The 17,563-nt window shown below is 44.1% G+C and overlaps 4 protein-coding genes across 6 annotated transcripts; 3 read left to right on the forward strand and 1 right to left on the reverse strand.

Moving 5' to 3' along the window:
* Nucleotides 1–800: 800 nt before the first annotated feature.
* LOC106024897 lies at nt 801–4,471 on the forward strand. Its single transcript, XM_020042674.2, has 3 exons — nt 801–1,755; nt 1,935–2,999; nt 3,556–4,471. The coding sequence occupies exons 1-3, from the start codon at nt 801–803 to the stop codon at nt 4,182–4,184; spliced, it is 2,649 nt and encodes an 882-aa protein (XP_019898233.2). The 3' UTR covers nt 4,185–4,471.
* A 616-nt stretch (nt 4,472–5,087) lies between these two features.
* si:ch211-214j24.10 (uncharacterized protein LOC558894 homolog) lies at nt 5,088–8,961 on the forward strand. Its single transcript, XM_010887251.5, has 4 exons — nt 5,088–5,239; nt 5,991–6,788; nt 6,911–6,943; nt 8,260–8,961. Exons 1-4 carry the CDS (start codon nt 5,224–5,226, stop codon nt 8,307–8,309), a joined length of 897 nt encoding a protein of 298 aa, XP_010885553.1. The 5' UTR covers nt 5,088–5,223; the 3' UTR covers nt 8,310–8,961.
* A 47-nt stretch (nt 8,962–9,008) lies between these two features.
* osgep (O-sialoglycoprotein endopeptidase) lies at nt 9,009–13,930 on the reverse strand. Of its 2 annotated transcripts, XM_010887252.5 has the most exons (12): nt 13,775–13,930; nt 13,336–13,452; nt 13,130–13,249; nt 12,840–13,015; nt 12,625–12,720; nt 12,423–12,472; nt 12,254–12,332; nt 11,170–11,235; nt 10,938–11,028; nt 10,717–10,792; nt 10,205–10,303; nt 9,009–9,288 (listed from the first exon to the last, which is right to left on the reverse strand). In XM_010887252.5, the coding sequence occupies exons 2-12, from the start codon at nt 13,448–13,450 to the stop codon at nt 9,249–9,251; spliced, it is 1,008 nt and encodes a 335-aa protein (XP_010885554.1). In that variant the 5' UTR covers nt 13,451–13,452; nt 13,775–13,930; the 3' UTR covers nt 9,009–9,248. The 2 variants fall into 2 exon arrangements, with proteins under 2 accessions (XP_010885554.1, XP_010885555.1); XM_010887253.5 differs by lacking the exon at nt 13,775–13,930 and having other exon boundaries at nt 13,336–13,760.
* On the forward strand, nt 13,213–16,738 carry apex1 (APEX nuclease (multifunctional DNA repair enzyme) 1). 2 transcript variants are annotated; one of them, XM_034290241.1, is made up of 5 exons: nt 13,213–13,290; nt 14,446–14,583; nt 14,769–14,935; nt 15,221–15,413; nt 15,525–16,738. In XM_034290241.1, exons 2-5 carry the CDS (start codon nt 14,520–14,522, stop codon nt 16,037–16,039), a joined length of 939 nt encoding a protein of 312 aa, XP_034146132.1. In that variant the 5' UTR covers nt 13,213–13,290; nt 14,446–14,519; the 3' UTR covers nt 16,040–16,738. The 2 variants fall into 2 exon arrangements, with proteins under 2 accessions (XP_034146132.1, XP_010885552.2); XM_010887250.4 differs by lacking the exon at nt 13,213–13,290 and adding an exon at nt 14,054–14,146.
* The last annotated feature ends 825 nt before the right edge of the window (nt 16,739–17,563 follow it).

The raw sequence follows: 17,563 nt of genomic DNA on the forward strand, positions 1-17,563 counted from the left end.
AGACATGACCGAGCTGGTTCTGAACGTGAACGCGGTGTTGAATATGTTTTTATTCAAACATTTGGCATTATACGGATCTCAAGTATTCTAACGTCTAATTCTTGAACACAAACAATCATCTTGTTGCTTGCTCGAACAAATAGCCAACAAAGTTTAGCCTGCTTTGACGTTTGATTGGTACCATTTTAGTCTAATTACCGTTTCGACATGTTTGTTTGAAGGACATTGTAATGGATATTGACAGAATAGCGAATAAGGTAATTCATCTGGAGTTTTTTTATTTTCTATCTGCGTCCAATGTAGGTACTTTTCGTTACCTACTGATAATTTTAGACATAAACCAACGTTAGGAAACAAACGCGTTGCCACATTGAGTCATGATGCCTTTAACAACTATTTGGGTGATGTAAATTGGTGAAAAACATTGTAAATATGCGTTTTTTTCCCCATTACAGCTGGCAGAGCTAGCCATTCGATATGCTGTGCAAACAGTTCTGATCGAGGAAAACCATGACAAGTATTTAAAAACACAAGAAGTAAAGTCCAGTGAGATCTCTAACAAACCTGAAGCCCAATCAACCTTAGAAACTATTCAGCTGCCCAAGGACAGTGATACGTTGGAATCCTGTCCGGACTCCCTGATTGCTGGACTTCATCAAACCACAGTGACATCTCTGAACACAGAAATCCACTCTGGTACCGAGGCAACAGAGGTCCATCTACTTGAGGCACTGCCCAGAGATGTGCTTCCGGGCATCAGGGGTAATGGAGCTAATGCTGACTGTGCTCTGACAGATTTCATGACTTCTGACTGTAACTACGACCTGGGATCTGTGGAATGGCTGGAGCCTGCGTGGCACACTGCCTTGGGGGTGCTAGAGATCTCAGTGAACACTGACAACGGCCCCGACCTTGCTGTGGCGGACTCAAACCAAGTGTCTCCAATCCCTGGCGCTCTGCCTGCGGTCGACTCGACTGGGGCGTCGAGGAGCCAAGTGAAGCAGGACCGATCGCAGAGGGCAGGTGACGGCCAACGACGTGTTGCCCGGCTGTCGACGAGGGATTGTGTGACGACAGAGGAACGCAATGCCGTGTCGTCTGAGGACACTTTGCGCTTTGACAGGGTGAACTCCCTCCACGTTGACAACCACGTTAACCGACCGTCAGTAGACTTTTGCGGAGACCCTTGGAGTACCCCTGACCAGTCTACGTCCTCTGTGTCTCAGACGACGGAAAATGCGGTTGACCCTTCGGTGTCAGGGTCCACTCAGCCTTTCATCAGTGAAGCCCTGGAAGATAACCTTGATCCAGACACTGATGAAAAACCTCTGAACTCCAAAGACCACGGTGTGTCGTGTGACATTGACGAGCTTTTATCAAGTTTGCAGTTAGGCATCACTGTCGCCTGTCAAGAGGACCAGACTTTGGAGGCAGACTGTGAGGGTGATGGAATTGCGCTTTTAGGTCATAGCGGTCATAACCGTCATCGGTGCGAGTCAGTCGTGAGGCCCAGAGGAAAAGTACAAGACATCACTCAGCAGTGTTCATATGAGACTGACGACAGCCGTGGCTACGCTCAAGACCTCTGCATGTACGATTACAAATTGAATCGAGACCAAACATCTGCGTGGGCTTCTGTGCCACACTACAATTTGACTAGAGGGGAGAGAGTGGACAAAAATATGGAGGGGAGGAAGAATGGAGAAGAGGGTTGTGACACGTCATCCTCATTGTGTGGCATGAACTCTCTGAGTGGTGAGTATGGTGTTACCTAATTCATTTTATTTCTATTCATGTTTTGACCCCAGGAAAGGGGTGCCGTTGTGTAGAAACCATACAGTAAATTCAATGGAATCCAAAATGGCTGTTATTGGGATACATGGTGTGTTTGATTGTATGTGGATTGGATGTTATTTTTCTCTCTCACTCTTTAGAGCATACTAGACAGTGGAGGACAATCAAGGAAGTAGAGGCAGAAATAGTTCCCAAGCCATACCTGAGAGACCTAGTCATGTACAATGGTTTCAACCAGCTAGATGATGAGAGAGTGGGAAACCAGCTGATCCTCTCTTCTCTCTCAAGGATTCTCAATGACCTGAAGGAGGATATGGCTTATTGGAAGTCGTTAGGAAAGAGGGAGAGTCAACTAATGAGGGAAAATGAGAGAATGGAACGTAGGCTGAACGAGAAAGAACTGAGGGACTTTACCGGCGCGGAAGAGAGGGAGTTTATCAGTGGCAAAGGTTGGAGGACAGAGCGAGAGCAGGAGGAATGTGATGTGGCAAAATGCAAGTCCTCCTTGGCAGGAGTGGAGAGCCCCATCATAGGGCTCCATCCCAGCAGCCATTCCCCACCACTGCCCAAAGAATTGAGCTCATCCAAAACCAGCTTCAGCCGCACCAATCCCAAAACCCTGTCGGTGAGGCAGATAATACTGCGAAAGACACGCATTGCCTACCAGATGAAGTGCGTGAAACGTTGGGAAGAGACAGCAAAGGCTGGTGAAGTGTTTACACTGACTGAAGGAAGTGGAGGGTCTGCAGATAGGGGCGATGGAGAGACTGAGAAGGAAATTAAAGGGCAAAGAAAGAAAGGTGCAAAAGACAACAGGTCAAAGGGCAAAGTGAATGGACGAGCGGAAGGTGAAGAACGGGGCAAATTAGTTCTGAAGGAAGTCATGGGGACAGATGACAAAACGGCTAAAGTACGAAGAGGACAGAAGAGTAAGGACAAGCGAAGAGAGCAGCGAGAGAGACAACGATGCATCAATGAAACAAAGGAAAAAGCTAGAATGGACATGGAAAAAAGGAATGAAGTGAAAGAGGATGGGACCGTAAGAAAGATCTCGGAGGAAATGCTGTCTGAGGACTGTTGTGTGGAAACACATTCGGGAGAAATGGATGAAAGAAAAAAAAACAATGAACTGACAGATGGGGGAATGAGGAATACACCACCCGGGGCAGAAGAGGCTAGAGAGGACAGTGCTGAGAAACTCCCTGGTGAGAGCATAAGATTCACATTTAGAAGTATGATAAAAATCTAAACTGATAGTGATGAACCCCTGAATGAAGCAGTGGTGAAGTCACTGCCTCGCAGGTAGCTGCGTCATTGTGCGACCACATTTCAAATCTGACTTGGGGATTGGCCCAGGGGTCCCACTGAGGGCAGTGCAATTGACCAGTACGGTCTGGGTGTGGGAGCTTAGTAACTTAAAAAAAGATTGCCTTGATTTGTTGTGCTCTAGCGACACCTTTTGGCAGCTGGGGCACCGGTGAGCTCTTTCCTTTTGGTGCTTAAGGATTATGGTGTAGACGTCCTGGTGAATGAGCAGCGTGATGAGAAACAGAACAGCATCGGAGGTTTTTGTGAAGACTGTATATTGACATTTATATTGACAACTGTCCTGAGTCCATTCTGTGCTAAAGCAGGGCCTTAATCACAAATTGGATATCACAAAATCTGGGGGGGAAATATGGGAGGAAAAAAAGTATAAAGCTAATAGTCTTGTTGATATCCATCCATTTTGGAATAAGCATAATTACTTTTTCCCCCCAGATGTCAGAGATGGAGAAGGTCCCAGAAAAACAGAGCAGCAGAAGGCCAGCGATAGTGATGATACACAAAACAGTGCTGGAGAGATTTGTAAAGAAATGGAAGACACTACAAAAATTGGCATCTCTTGTGCTGAACCTTCCGTCATGGTTCTAGACAGCCAAGCCCCTGCCAGGTATAGTACAGACTCCCAAGCACCATTTAGGGGCAAGGGAAAACGACTACGTAACCACCTGTACCAGAGACGACGAGGACTTCAAGGTGAGAGGAAATCAATGGGGGAAGCAGTCATTGTCCCTGTGTGTCTGCCTCATGAGCTAAGAACTCATGGTGGGTTGAGAAGGACTGCAGACTCGTGGAGCAAGGGGGAAAGAGGCCACAAGGAGACAGACATGGCTGGCCAAGATGAGAAAGACGGTGTGTATCGGACATGGCGAGACCAAGAAAAAAAATTCAGGGAACCGTGGAAAATAGACACAGAGAGGGGTTGTGGTAAGAGTAGAAGAGCTTGGCAGAGGGGAAACCAGTTTCGGATATTTTCAAAGAGGCAAAGGTACAACTGGAGTGAGCCCCATCCATCAGAGACCAGTGGTGACTGGAGGAACAGAGAGGAAAAGGGGGTGGAGAATTAGATTGTGAGTAGGCGGAGCAGAGACCTGAGAAACCTCAGAAGGGGAAGAGCCAATAGTCTTCCTCCTCCTGAAGGGAGGAAATACATGTGAAAAATGTGCCGAAAATAAAATGTACATACCATATATTATTACTCATTTCAAACATTGTTTTAGACGTTATTGTTACAACCACATTAAGAGACCTAAGTTATAGGTGACCCAAATTATAAAATGGTGCATATTGTCCTTACCCTGTAAGCCAAGGTATGATAGGATTACGGGCATTGATTTAGTCTAAATTCTAATCATATGGCATTTGTGAAATTAATCCCATTCAAGTAATTATACACATCTTAAGCCTCCGTCAATTTCAGATACTTTTGCACAATTTGGATATGACGCCTCTTGACCTGGATTTGTCATAATTTTTAAAATACTAGCATTTGGAGGATGGATTCCTGTCAGACCTTGTCCACAGACTGCTTACACGGTAAGTTCAGCGATGTGTCATTTGGTTATTCGGGCGAATGCAAATTAAATACTCGACTGTATAGCTATGTAACTATCTCGCTTCATTAAGATCGTCTATATTTTATCTAGACGATTGGTTCCCAACCCTTTTCACTTTACCAGGGAACACCCAGTTTTCACCATGGTATGGTCTTGACGAAGCTGGTCGACCATAGATGTACCTTTAACCCCAACCCTCGTTCGCAATTAAGGAATTGTCTCCAAATTCAGCTACTTACCCTATATGAAATTAAGTGTTTGCATATGCTACGGGGAACAAAAGGCGATTTTGACAACGCCAGAGACATTAAAATGCAATATTATTCACACTACTAGCTGAACACTTATTTCAGTGGCAATTATATCATTTCCCGCGAGAGTGCGGGAAAAAACTATTTGATTACATTCCCTCCTCTTTTCGCGCTTCAATATCCGGCCAAGTTGAACGGTCATTTCCACTTCCAGCAATTTCCGTGTGGCAACAATCAAGACGCCCGCTGTAAACAAACTTCTCAAGTAGTTTAATTTCAGAAGTACATTTTAAAAAGAAATGCATATCAAACCAGGTGAGTTTTGTTTGCCAGTAGCCATTTGGCACATTAGTTACAATTAGAATTATCTACTTTGCCGACGTTAGCAAAGGGTTCTGAAGTAAACCCTCCTACTGTAATACGTCGGAGCCACGGTTACGAAACTTTTAGCTAACGTAACGTTAGCTAGCCAACAAGGAATATAAATGTCTTGTTGAACTGCATTCTTGATTATACATTTCATTGCTTGGTCTGATCGTATAGATGTTAGAATTTAACAACAGTTTTTTGTTTCGGCTCAGTTTATTTTTGGTTATCGAACGTTAATGAGGTGACTAGCTACAAACACGTTGTCTCTTAGCAGCTAACGTTAGCTAGTTAGCAGAGGTTTGCGAGTCATTTCGCCAAGGTTAGCTCTTCTCTAATACAAAATAATGTAGTTACCTTTTGAAGTAACCAATTGAAGTAATTTCGCTTGTTCAAGTGTCATCAAAGTTGGTTTTCCGATTTTGTCTGTGTGGTATCTGTTAGCTAGGTTGGTATCTTGCCATAGTGCTAGCTAGGCCGTCTCTGCCGTGTAATATTCTAGAATTTCTACATCTGGGTAGTTGGTTAGCTTGACACCAGCCTAATAAAAACGTCCTTATTGTATCTAATTTGATGATTAATATGCTGTTCAGTTTTGCTAAACATTTCACCAGGAACCTTTTAACCAAAAAAGGTCTGGTTTATAGGGAGGGCATGGTTTTTGTATAATCTTATTCTATGTTCCTTTGCCTGTGTCTAGGTACATGGGAGGCCATCAACACTGTTTGTGAGCCAGACGCCTTGTGTGACCCTGCTGTCCTGGTGTCTTCCACCAACCCAGAGGCGCATATTCGTAACCGGCGCCTATCACCTGGGTCAGGCAGCTGCGGTGGAGGTGGCGGGGGCTGCACGGCTAGAGTAGAACAGCCGCTCCGCCAGGCTTCTCCCCAGTCCCTGGAGGGCAACCTGAACGGATCTGCACATGCCTTCACCTACCGCAGAGACAGGGATCGTAGAGGCCAGCATAAAGGCCGTGGCCCTCGCCGGGAAGGACCCAGAGGGACCGGGCGTGTAGCCGACAGGCCCCCTAAGCAGAGCCAGAAGGAGAGGTGGGTGGAGGATAGTCTGTCTCTACTCAAGCCCCCACCTGCTTTTCCAGTGCAGGACAGCCCGGCCAAGCTACAGCCAACCATCAGTTATGCGTCTAAGGTGAAATCCGGGGCGGTGGGTGGTGTGCTGGAGGAAGAGGAAGGCCGCCCAGCCATCGGCGTCCTCCTGCAAAACCAGTGGGGACTCAGTTTTATAAGCGAGGTCCTACAAGCGTCTGAGGTGTCATCTCCCAGCGCTGTTCCCATAGACCCGCCACAGCCCACGTTCGGAGGTGAAATGGCCAAACCAACGCAGGAGATGGAACACACAGTCCAGCCCAGTGGTGAAATCCCAGTTCTTGTTGCTACCTCATTCTCCATGGGCCAGTGCGGAGAGGAGGAAGCGAAGCTCAGTGGGAAGCTACTTCCTTGTTACGGTCTTAGGGAAGCTCTGCAGTATCACACAACAGGTAAGGGTTGATGTTAAGACTTGAATACATTGTTTATATTGTTTTTCCATTGCACAAGAACGGTCAACTTTATAAAGCATGTGATTATGAATCCCAACTCTGCATTCTACTGCTCTTTTTAGAATGGAATGCCACCTGCAACAAACAGAAACAAGGTAAGATCACAAACTTCCATTATTTAAATGTGGACATGACTTTCCATTAAGCATTAGAAGTTATCAGCATGGCTTCTCATTCATGGGACTTTTTTCCAACTGAACAAGCTTGCATGATTACCCAATTGAAATGGCCAAGCTCCAAAATCTCTGTTCTTAGTGATCTCACCCATGTCATTTCACCACCAGTCCCAATCAAAATGAGATTCGGTGATGTGTTGGTGTATGCCATTGGCCCGCAAGGCAGTGCACTTGTTGGGGCCATATGTTAAAATTCTGGTTGCAAGTTTGGCATTAGAGGTTAACATTGGCTTGCCGCTACCCATTTTTGACTGTTGGGTGTGAGAGCTTCCTTGTCATTTAGTGCTTTAGCAATTCCTTGGTAGGCCTGGGAGCTCAATTGTGGTCGTTTTCTGGGTAATGCGAAATGCTCGCGCAGCCACCTGATCCCATGAACTTACATTTAAACACTGAACAGATATCAGTCTGATCATGATGAGTAGGCTTTACATTTGGAGCCGGTTACCGTTTAACCGGGCCAATCAGTGCATTTTATTGAATTATGGGTGTGCCAGTCCGGGTATTTGAGCTACTCCTTTGCTAGCTCACCTGATTCAACTTTTCTTCTAATCTTCAAGCCCTTGAGTAGTGAGTCTGTTGTGGTAGTTCAGGACTACAGCTAAGATGTGGAACGCCTGGGTTCTCCGAGATGATGACGAGTACTAGCCCAAATGTATTTTTCAGGAACATTCAGCAGCGTAAAACCTAAAGATATTAGTCCTCTGTTAAAAAAAAGTGCCTTTAATATTTGTGACAAAGGCTTTCACTGTGCATTGTTGGTTTGATTAGTTGAATGTCAATGAAATCACACTCAAATGAACTAGGCAGCCACTGGAAATGCTTTGAATCACAGCACAAACAGACTGATATCCCCGCAGCGTTTAAATGTAAGCTGTGGGATCGGGTGGCTGCGTCAGGCTTGGGCAACACGGTCGCCTTACTTGAGCGAGCAGTGTGATGAGAATCAAAACCGTGAGGAAGCTGTTTTTAATTGTACCTGCTGTGGAGGTCCGACCGGACAAGGACATCATGAAATTGTGAGTTGAGGTTGAAGTGACATCAGTTCTGTACATTCAGTTTTTGTTGTGGGACTAATTTAGACATTACTGCTGTGAAAATGATGTCTAATTATGTAGGTTTCACTTTTCATACGGCCTTGCTGCGGCCTGAAAATGATGAATCTGCCAGAAACGGATGACCTCAAGACCTGGGACAGCAGGGATGAATGTCACTAAATACTCTATTTTCTGTTTCAGATCCAGACAGGGTAGTTTGGTATAAGAACTCCCTAGACCAGCCAGCCTAGCAGTTCATGGACCGTCTCACACATACACACACACTCAGGTCGATGTCTTTACACAAAGCCACACTGAGACACTTTGGACTCCTTGATGAGATAGACAACAACTAGGGACTTTTCTAATGCCTTCAAAAGCCTGCCTTAATGAATTGGACCTGGAGTTCCTATCACTGCTCAAAACAAATAAGTTGTGGAGCACTGGTCTGTGTTTGTTTTTTTACAGTCTTTAGGAGCTGTCATTTTATTGTAAAGAACTGCAGTTTTATCAGACATTTCTCTTGTTTTGTCCTCTGTAATTGAAGTGGTCAATCAAGCACTTTCTAATCTGTTGTGACCAATCCTCCTACCAGACTGATTTTTTTTTTTTAGAGCACATATGTCGAAATGACTTGTAATTGCTTCCATTTTACTGTATTTTACACCAGGGACAGATTTATAACCATGTCTCCAGTTTACATGGGGTGCAGTAAGCACAAAAAGAAGGCACCTTGTCTGATCTTAATGCTGTTCTTGTTTTTTGGGGGGCCCTAGTTGGGTGATTTGTTAGTCATGAACCCATGATAACTCAATCACACTTGCTCAGTTAATTTGATTTAAAAGAAATAATACACTGGAAACTAAGTGGACAGTATTGATTAATAAAGTGTAATGAACTTGACATGCTCCATGTAGATCCATCCTTTCACAAACCAAACTTACAGCAGATTTTGTAACAAAACTTTATACAATCGTGGAGTCCTTTATTTACCACATGGGTGTAAGAGTAAAACGTAGTAATTTCCAACTGACACACACTGTTGCAATCCAAAGGTTTGGATATAAATACTTTATCTATGTATGCTAACAGTCGACAGGTTCTGAACAGTGAAGGTTGCGCTTTGTGCATTTCCCTTCGCCACATCACGGTCCAGTCAGAGGGGTGGCAGTGTGTCACCTGGTGAGCTGTCAATCTCTCCAAGTCACCTCCACTTCATCTGTTCTGTACCTACCAGGAAGTAATCACAAGTTAACCAGCCGCGCCCAAAATAGCCGGTGTCTGAGCTGAACTGTGTTAGAGTGGTTGTCTCAGCATGGCTGTCATGAGGTTACACTATACCACCGGACTCCCATAGTGGTCTAGGGTGGTCCCATGTACTGCTGCCACATGGGTTCAAATCCAGCATACAAGTGTCTGAAATGTACTCTTGAGTTACAAGGCATATGCTGTATAGCATATCCCGATTATGGAAATATGTTAAAGGGTTGCGGTTTAGGATCTTTCCTCTGTTCTCAAGCCTGAACTTAAGCAGTAACAACACTTGTCTCTTCCCTTACCAAACGAGACCAGAGTAGCACTGCGTAGAGTCCTCACTCTTAAACATTTACAATACTGAATTCAGCCAGTAACAACTTGTTTCTCTTACCAAATGAGACCGGTATAGTACTTACTATTCCAGGGTGGGAAGGACAGTAGGCACACAAATTATGTCAACACCAGATATGTTTAAAGGGCCCATATGAACTACTAACATAAGCATAATGACAGGAACAACTGCAGTTAATGTTTCAAATCTTTTCTACAAATTAATCCAAGTGACTGACATTACTCATTTAAACCTTCTTGCCGGTCCATCTTTGTTTGTATTGACTTATCTCCTTGAGACACACAGTACTGTCTTTTCCACCCTAAATGAGTTGGAACTATACCAGTCTTGTTTGGTAAGGAAAGACTAGGTAGACATGTTTTGTTATTGTTTAGAAGCATTATTCTGCACCAAAAGATGCAGAGTTTACCAAGAATGGGATCAAATCAAACATTGCCTTTTAAAGCCACAATGCAAATAACTTATGTTCTGAATCTAGACCTAACTTCCTGCAATTGCTGCACTGTACAATTTGAGTTCCACATTAGGGCGGAATACCTTTGGGTGATCCATGAATCTGACAGCTCAGTCACCTGACCAGATCGGAACATCTCCCAGCCAGCCTGTGCAATCATTGCTCCGTTATCAATGCAAAACCTAGAACACGACCCATAGGGATATTAATAGCAGAAAGATATACAACGTTGGGTTTTTGTCACTGATATACACAATGTATTTCAGGAGTCCTACATTCAGTTGACTAGTGTCAATTTGCAAAAAATTAATTCAGAGGAAGTACACCTGTTTATGGAAGGGGCTAGAGTAGGACAGAGAACTTAAATTAAGGGACCATGAAGAACTAGGTGCTTTATCCCAACCCACCAGTCAGGGTTGGGAGAGAAATAAGTTATATGGTGCAACTGCCAATATGTCAACTATAACAAACCTAGGTTATAGGTAAGGGGGGCGCAAAGAAAGACATTGCTAAAAAATCTGTTACATCCCATCCTGTTTGGATTGTGACAAATCACATGTACCCTTTTGTCTTAAATGCATGCGTCGATGCTTACCTTTCATCGGTGGCGAAGAGCTTGGCACCTCTTTCCTTGCACATGACCCCCATCATCTCCTGCAGACGGATATTACCTAACAGAACAAAAACATAGTTCTAGCATTTCGTCTGGCTCGTCTGTCCATAGTGAATAGAAAGGAGGACGGTAATTGAATTTTGTTCATTATATCGGTGAACATATAATGCCCTTAATGAAAGATCCAGGGGCGTGTCCCTTACAGCCTACGCCTCCGACGATGAGCACTTCCTGGGAGCCGCAGTGGGCCATGGCCCTCTCTGTGATCTCCACCAGCATGGAAAACAGCGTCTCCTGCAGGAAACAGACTGACCCTTACCCAGTGTTGTGCACGGTAACCCTTTAGAGTTACACCAACATGTTGGCATGCATAGTTCTGACTGGGCTGTTGCCAATGCAGGAACTACGACAGATGTATTGCTTTTGTTTCCCGACCTGTAGGGAGAAGCACAGGTCTTCCGCCGTACATTGGTCAGAGGTCAGCATCTTGCTGGCTGCTTCCTGAAAGACAAGGAGAACAAATTAAATGAACTTGCTACACACCCACCTCTCATTGTAACCTGTGTAATGGTTGGTTGAAAGGCTGGATTGAACCATACATTTCAGTGCTCTAGCATGACTGAATTAACACAGTAATTTCCAGATTTAGGCATATGAAGTGTTTACTGCATGTGCGGTCTCCATTAACGTAGAGAACAGTAAAATGACTAACAACCTCCAGGATTCTAGTGTGGGAGTGTCACAACATACTGTTGAGGACTTTGATGGCAGAATTCCAAAGGCTACACTGCAAGCTGCAAACCTCCGATCAGCATCAAAAATTGAAAGGATAGAATAGAATCGGCTAAAAAAAAAGTACAGAGATCAGCCAGTAGTTTCGGAACAGAGCTTTACGGACAGATGAAAGAAAGATGAACCTTGACGGTAAGGCAAAAGTAAGTTAGGAAAACATTTTTTAACTGCAGATGATCCAAAGCACCATCTGTGAAGCCTGGTGGAGGTAGTGTCATGACATGGACACGCTTAGCTGCCTGTGGAATGGGCTCACTCATCATCATTGATTATGTAACAAATGATGACAGCAGCAGAACGAAATGCACATAAGCATCTTGGCTAACAATGTACAAAGAAACGCCACCGGGACAATGACCCAAAACACGCTGCCAACGCAGCTTAGGAGTTCATCAGGGGAAATAAAGTCCAACGTTTAAGGTCATAGACTCTCTGCTGTTATTGCGTGGATATGGATTTTAGTCTAAATACTAGCTTTTACAGTTCTTACAGGTGCTTTAACTTGAATCTTCCCGATACTTATGCTTGCATGAAATGCGGGGGGGACTCGGAAGGTGCAGTTATTCTTATTTGGTAAAACTTGCTGAAACACTGAATTAAAAGGTTAGAGGCTGCACTTGCCTTATCTTTTATTTGTATTTTCACATGCCTTGACTGTATGGCAAAATTTGACTATACTGTCCCAATACTTATGGGGGGAGGTCAATGTAGCAGTGCTGAATGTTACCTCGATATAGGATAAAATCCCTGAGAAAGACACATCCATCCCCTTCACAGTGTATGGGAGCTCCACGTACTGTTTCCCTCTGGCAACAAAAAAAAAAGGTTGAACAATGTCAAAATATACATTTCCTTTTCTTCAACAGCACAATTTCAAAGCAAAAAAACAGACTCACCTCTTGGCCATCTGCTCAATGTTGTATCCGGGACTGGGATCATTGGAAATCTGAGCACACAAAATTGATTTGTGAGTGCACAAGGTAAAACAGTATACAAGTATTATCATCATCCACCTTTCCACCAGGGGAGAGAACAACCTTTAGGAAATAAATCGGGTACGTTTCATTTCAGTCCCCTGAAGGACCATGCGACACTTACCTTAATCACCCTGGCAAACCTGTCCAGGCAGTTGCCTACTGCAATGTCAATGGTCTCACCAAATATCCTGTAGCGCCGCTCAGAGTACGCAATCACCTTAATGAAGAGACACTGCGTCAGAGCACTGCTAAACAGGAAACCTTCACACAAGTAAACCCAAGTCCTCTCTCGAGTGAGGCAACCCTACCCGTCCCAATTAGTACGAGGCGACTGACCTGTGTATTACCTCCACTGACGTAGAGCACAGTTGGGTTGTTGGCCTGGGTGATGAGACGGCCCATCTCAATGTGGCCGATGCAGTGGTTAACACCCAGCAGTGGCTTCGCCCAGAGCTGGGCCACTGTGCGTGCCACCAGCGCCACCGTCACCAAGGGGGCACCCATCCCTGGACCTTTAATTCAATTCAGTGTATAAAAATATATAAATAAAAACTATTCTTGCAGGTAGTTAAAGGGCATATACAGCCTTATTTGAAACAATCATCCTTGTCATAAGAGTTCCTGACCCTTTGTGTACGCCACGCAATCAATATCGTCAGGCTTTATTCCGGCCTCTTCCAGTGCCTCTTTAAGAACTGTGAGGATAACGCCACGATGATGTCTGGCTGTATCGCTAGGCAGGAAACCTAGGATGGAGGGTCAATTGTCAAGTCCCACAACTACACAGGTGAGCATTAGGACAATATTTCTCATTTGAATTCAATCAACTTGCCTTGACCAGGGGGTGTGATGTAGGTACGTCTGGGGTTTGAGAGTACTTCCCCATCCCTAATAATGCCCACACCAATCTTGTTAGCACTGCCCTCAAACCCAATCACTACTGTCATGGCTAGAGGGAGATGACGAGAAATCCAGGTTGTTTTGTTCAAAAGCAATATTTAAACTACAACATATCAGCGAAGATTACAATTGGAAGAAACAATGTTAATGTTTGATTAGACCGTTCAGCTAGAAGCACGATTACTTTGCAGATTGCAAACATGACCAGTTTGTGCACACCAGGTGGCGATCAACCATAAATTATTAATTTAAATCGCCATTAAAGAAGACATGTTAATTCCCAATTTCAAGAGTGCTTAAATGAAATTAAAAAAACATGATACATTCTGCTAAAAAATAAAAAGCTGCGCAAACTGGAGTTAACTACGAACCTTAATGTAGATGTTTCCGTACTCACTGGAGTGAGGACCCAAAACAAGACGCTGTTTGATTATTTCCTTACATAAATACATCGTCCAATTTCTTGTATAAATCAACAAAAATAAGGACATTAGTAAAGACAAGAAATACAAGTAATATAAACAAATAGGTAATGTGCAAAACAAGATGTTTACGGATGCATTCAATGACTTACATCAAACTCCATACAGGCATAATATAAGGCAACTTGATAGCACATGCGCGTACTCTCGAGTAGCACTTCTCTGTTCCCAAAATCCACTACTTGTGCTTTGTTGTGGATGAGTGATTACGAAGGTGACACAGAGGCATCCCTTTGTTTTGAAAAGGAAGAAACTAACAAAGTAAGCGTACTAAGTAGTACATTTTGTTCAATTCTTAAATTGCAATTACAGTTTGTGAAGAAGATATGTTAGCATTAGTTATCTTGTTGGTTTTTTGTGTAAATATTTCCCATTCATTCAGACTCGATCTTCATGCCATGTTTTTAAATCCGTAGGCCGCACACGGTGAAAGAGTGTTTGCGGGCGATCTTATCCTCAACAAATCGCCATTTATTTTATTGTGACATGAGTAGCTAGCCATTGCATTTACTAAATAGGCTTTTATAAATAAAACAATTGACCGTTTTTTCCCCCTTCAGCGGCTGCGAGTGTGTATTTGTGCGTGCGTGTTGTGTGTCTTTTGGTTGTGCGTCCAATAAGAACGAGTGTAAGCATGTCGAAAAGAGGGAAAAAGAATGTGGAAGAGAACGGAGATGGGGACCAAGACAACGGCACAGGTGAAAAGTCGAGTCAAATTATGTTTTACAGTATGTCTAAATTAGCTTCTGGAGACAAATATATCCCGTGTTATGCTGTATGTACATAAATCTCTTAAGTTCTAAAACCGATTGTCGCTAGAGGCTCGGTATGTCTAAAACAGAATACAGATTTCTGCGTCATGACCCTTTTTCTCATCTAACAGCACCTGCTGCTAAGAAAGGAAAGAAGGGGAAGGAACCAGAAGCGCCAATTCTGTACAACGACCCTCCTGATAAGATGACAAGCACCGATGGACGCGCTGCTAACATGAAGATCACCTCCTGGAACGTGGACGGGCTCAGAGCCTGGGTCAAAAAGAAGGGCCTAGATGTGAGTTTGGGAACCAGAGTCCAAAGCTTCAACTAGACATGGCATCGAGTAGCAGTGTGCACTGATTGCAGATGTGCGATAAGCCCCCCTGTTGTATTTAGGCATTGTTTGACATAACACTAAGTGTAATTCTTCCATTAACTTCCGTTTTAACATTGTCTGGATCATTGAACTATACTGTGAATACCAAGCAGACGATTTACTCTGACCGCTCTGGCATTTAAATCACCAAACTTTGTGTAGACTGCCGCCTCAGCTCACTGACAGTTCCCCTCTGTTGCTCAGTGGGTGCGCAGCGAGGGCCCTGATGTGCTGTGCCTGCAGGAGACCAAGTGCGCTGAGAAGTCCCTTCCCGACGAGATCACCTCCATGCCCGAGTTCCCCCACAAGTACTGGGCTGGCTCAGATGAGAAGGAGGGCTATAGCGGGGTGGCCATGCTGTGCAAGACGGAGCCCCTCAAAGTCACCTATGGCATTGGTGAGTTGCTGATCCTGCAGTTGATGTTCATCCCGTCTACTGTTACTCCTCCGCGCAGTAGTTGCTGCTCTCTCCAGGTGAGATGTTTAATCTCCCTCCCCCTCCCTGTAGGTAAGGAGGAACATGATAAGGAGGGCCGCGTCATCACCGCAGAGTTCCCCACCTTCTTCCTGGTCACCGCCTACGTGCCCAACTCTGGTCGAGGCCTGGTGCGCCTCGACTACCGCAAGACCTGGGACGTGGACTTCCGGGCCTACTTGACCGACCTGGACAAGCGCAAGCCCCTGGTGTTGTGCGGCGATCTGAACGTGGCCCACGAGGAGATCGACCTGAAAAACGCCAAAGGCAACAAGAAGAACGCGGGCTTCACAGCGGAGGAGCGCGAGGGCTTTGGCCAGCTGTTGGCTGCGGGCTTCTCTGATAGCTTCCGTGAGCTGTACCCTGAGCAGGCCAACGCGTACACCTTCTGGACCTACATGATGAACTCCCGTTCCAAGAACGTGGGCTGGCGACTGGACTACTTCTTGCTGTCCTCCGCTCTGCTGCCAGGCCTTTGCGATAGCAAGATCAGGAACCAAGCTATGGGCAGTGACCATTGTCCCATAACTCTGCATTTGGTCGTGTAGCGTAAGCCGGGCTTCCCGTGTGCTTGAGAAATTGTTCCAGAGGTCAGTAGTTATTTGCGGGGGCTCTCCTTGCACCGCTTTTCTCCTGTTAGACGTGACCTGGGTGTTGTTCACCCTTTACTATTGTTGTTCAGATCGAGTCTTGGCATTCCTAACTACTGAAACCAGTCTGTATGCCGGTGTGCACCCTACATGAATCATACATCAGAACCAGGAAACACATTCATGATTTTTGGATTCTAAGAAGGAATTTACTATTTAATATCAATCTTAAATTGTATAAACCAGTCAACATCGTGGCGTCACCCCCCCCGAAGCAATTGTTCAGCACCACGTCCTTTACTTTCCCACCCAATCAAATTATACACTGTTAACATAGTCTAGCAATGACAGTATCATCCCTGGCTGTCCTCTTCGAGACACACTGTTCTTCAAACATGAGAAACTGATGTTGGTGCTAAATTACTCGTCATTGAAACATTTCTCCTTTGAAGTGATTGTTATAAATCGTATTAATTGTCGTGGTCCCAAATTAGCATGCAGAGAGAAACGGCACGAGACCAATTTTATTGCCAGCCCTTACTGCCAACTTCTGGAGTGGTGTTTCTTTGACACGCTTGTTGTTTTGTAAAACAAAAATTGCTTTCAAAAGTAAAGGTAAATGACTCCATGCTTCTTAATAAAGTTTAGTTTTAAGTATGTTTCCCTTTTTATTGGTTGGCTGTTAAGCTAAGGTTTTCATTACAGAAAAACACAATTTCTATTCTTTGCAATGACAATTTTAAAGAATGTGAAGATGAACAAGGCACAATTATTTCTACATTATAATCAACCAAAAGGACATTTTAATTTCTTCATAAGTGCACAAACTAATAGTCTTAATCCAAATAATGTTGACTCATTTCAAATTTGCATGTTACTAAAACAATCCTTTAAAGAAAACGTAAGCTTTTCTTCAAAACATCTCATTATGGTGGTTTAGCTGGCCAATCTGAGGTCCGCTCGCACAACATTTCATGAACGGTATACACCCATGCCAGTCCAACACAAAACAAATGATTTAACTTATCACCATTTTGGAAAAACCTAACTTATTATTAGTAATACAACAGAGAAATGAGAAAACACTGGGGAGTTACATTATGACCAGCACTGTAGAATCCTGGGAAAATTTTGTCACATGACATTCAAATCACAGAAGAGCCATAAGCGGGTAACCACACTTCCTCTTATTCAGCAGGATGAGTACCTAGGATCACTATACTCTGCCAAAACTCTTTCCAATATTCCACTGTATGGTTTTTTTAAATGTTTCATTCTGAATTGTTTTGATTCTGGAATCCTCTAGCTAGTCAGAATCAGCTCATCTGGTTGTTCTTGAGTCAGTTTTGAAGAAAAGAATCAGAACCGTTATGGTCTAGATACCACAACATCAAGGTCACAGACTCCAGATTGAGTTCTTTAAAGGCTTGTGATCTACTGGAAAAGTGGCGGTATTACTTCTACACTAACCAAGAAACAAAT

Source organism: Esox lucius, chromosome 23 (genome assembly GCF_011004845.1).
Source record: "Esox lucius isolate fEsoLuc1 chromosome 23, fEsoLuc1.pri, whole genome shotgun sequence".
In the NCBI taxonomy this organism is placed as follows: domain Eukaryota; kingdom Metazoa; phylum Chordata; class Actinopteri; order Esociformes; family Esocidae; genus Esox; species Esox lucius.

Coding starts and splice junctions, on each gene's coding strand:
- si:ch211-214j24.10 (XM_010887251.5), top strand. Junction 6,789..6,910: donor TCTGCAGTATCACACAACAG/GTAAGGGTTGAT, acceptor TGCTCTTTTTAG/AATGGAATGCCACCTGCAAC. Junction 6,944..8,259: donor CTGCAACAAACAGAAACAAG/GTAAGATCACAA, acceptor TTTCTGTTTCAG/ATCCAGACAGGGTAGTTTGG.
- LOC106024897 (XM_020042674.2), top strand. CDS start 801: ATGACTTCTGACTGTAACTACGACCTGGGATCTGTGGAATGGCTGGAG. Junction 1,756..1,934: donor TGGCATGAACTCTCTGAGTG/GTGAGTATGGTG, acceptor CTCACTCTTTAG/AGCATACTAGACAGTGGAGG. Junction 3,000..3,555: donor CAGTGCTGAGAAACTCCCTG/GTGAGAGCATAA, acceptor TTTTCCCCCCAG/ATGTCAGAGATGGAGAAGGT.
- osgep (XM_010887252.5), bottom strand. CDS start 13,450: ATGACAGTAGTGATTGGGTTTGAGGGCAGTGCTAACAAGATTGGTGTG. Junction 13,250..13,335: donor CATCACACCCCCTGGTCAAG/GCAAGTTGATTG, acceptor CCTCCATCCTAG/GTTTCCTGCCTAGCGATACA. Junction 10,304..10,716: donor CTCTTCGCCACCGATGAAAG/GTAAGCATCGAC, acceptor GTCGTGTTCTAG/GTTTTGCATTGATAACGGAG.
- apex1 (XM_034290241.1), top strand. CDS start 14,520: ATGTCGAAAAGAGGGAAAAAGAATGTGGAAGAGAACGGAGATGGGGAC. Junction 14,584..14,768: donor GGACCAAGACAACGGCACAG/GTGAAAAGTCGA, acceptor CTCATCTAACAG/CACCTGCTGCTAAGAAAGGA. Junction 15,414..15,524: donor CAAAGTCACCTATGGCATTG/GTGAGTTGCTGA, acceptor CCCTCCCTGTAG/GTAAGGAGGAACATGATAAG.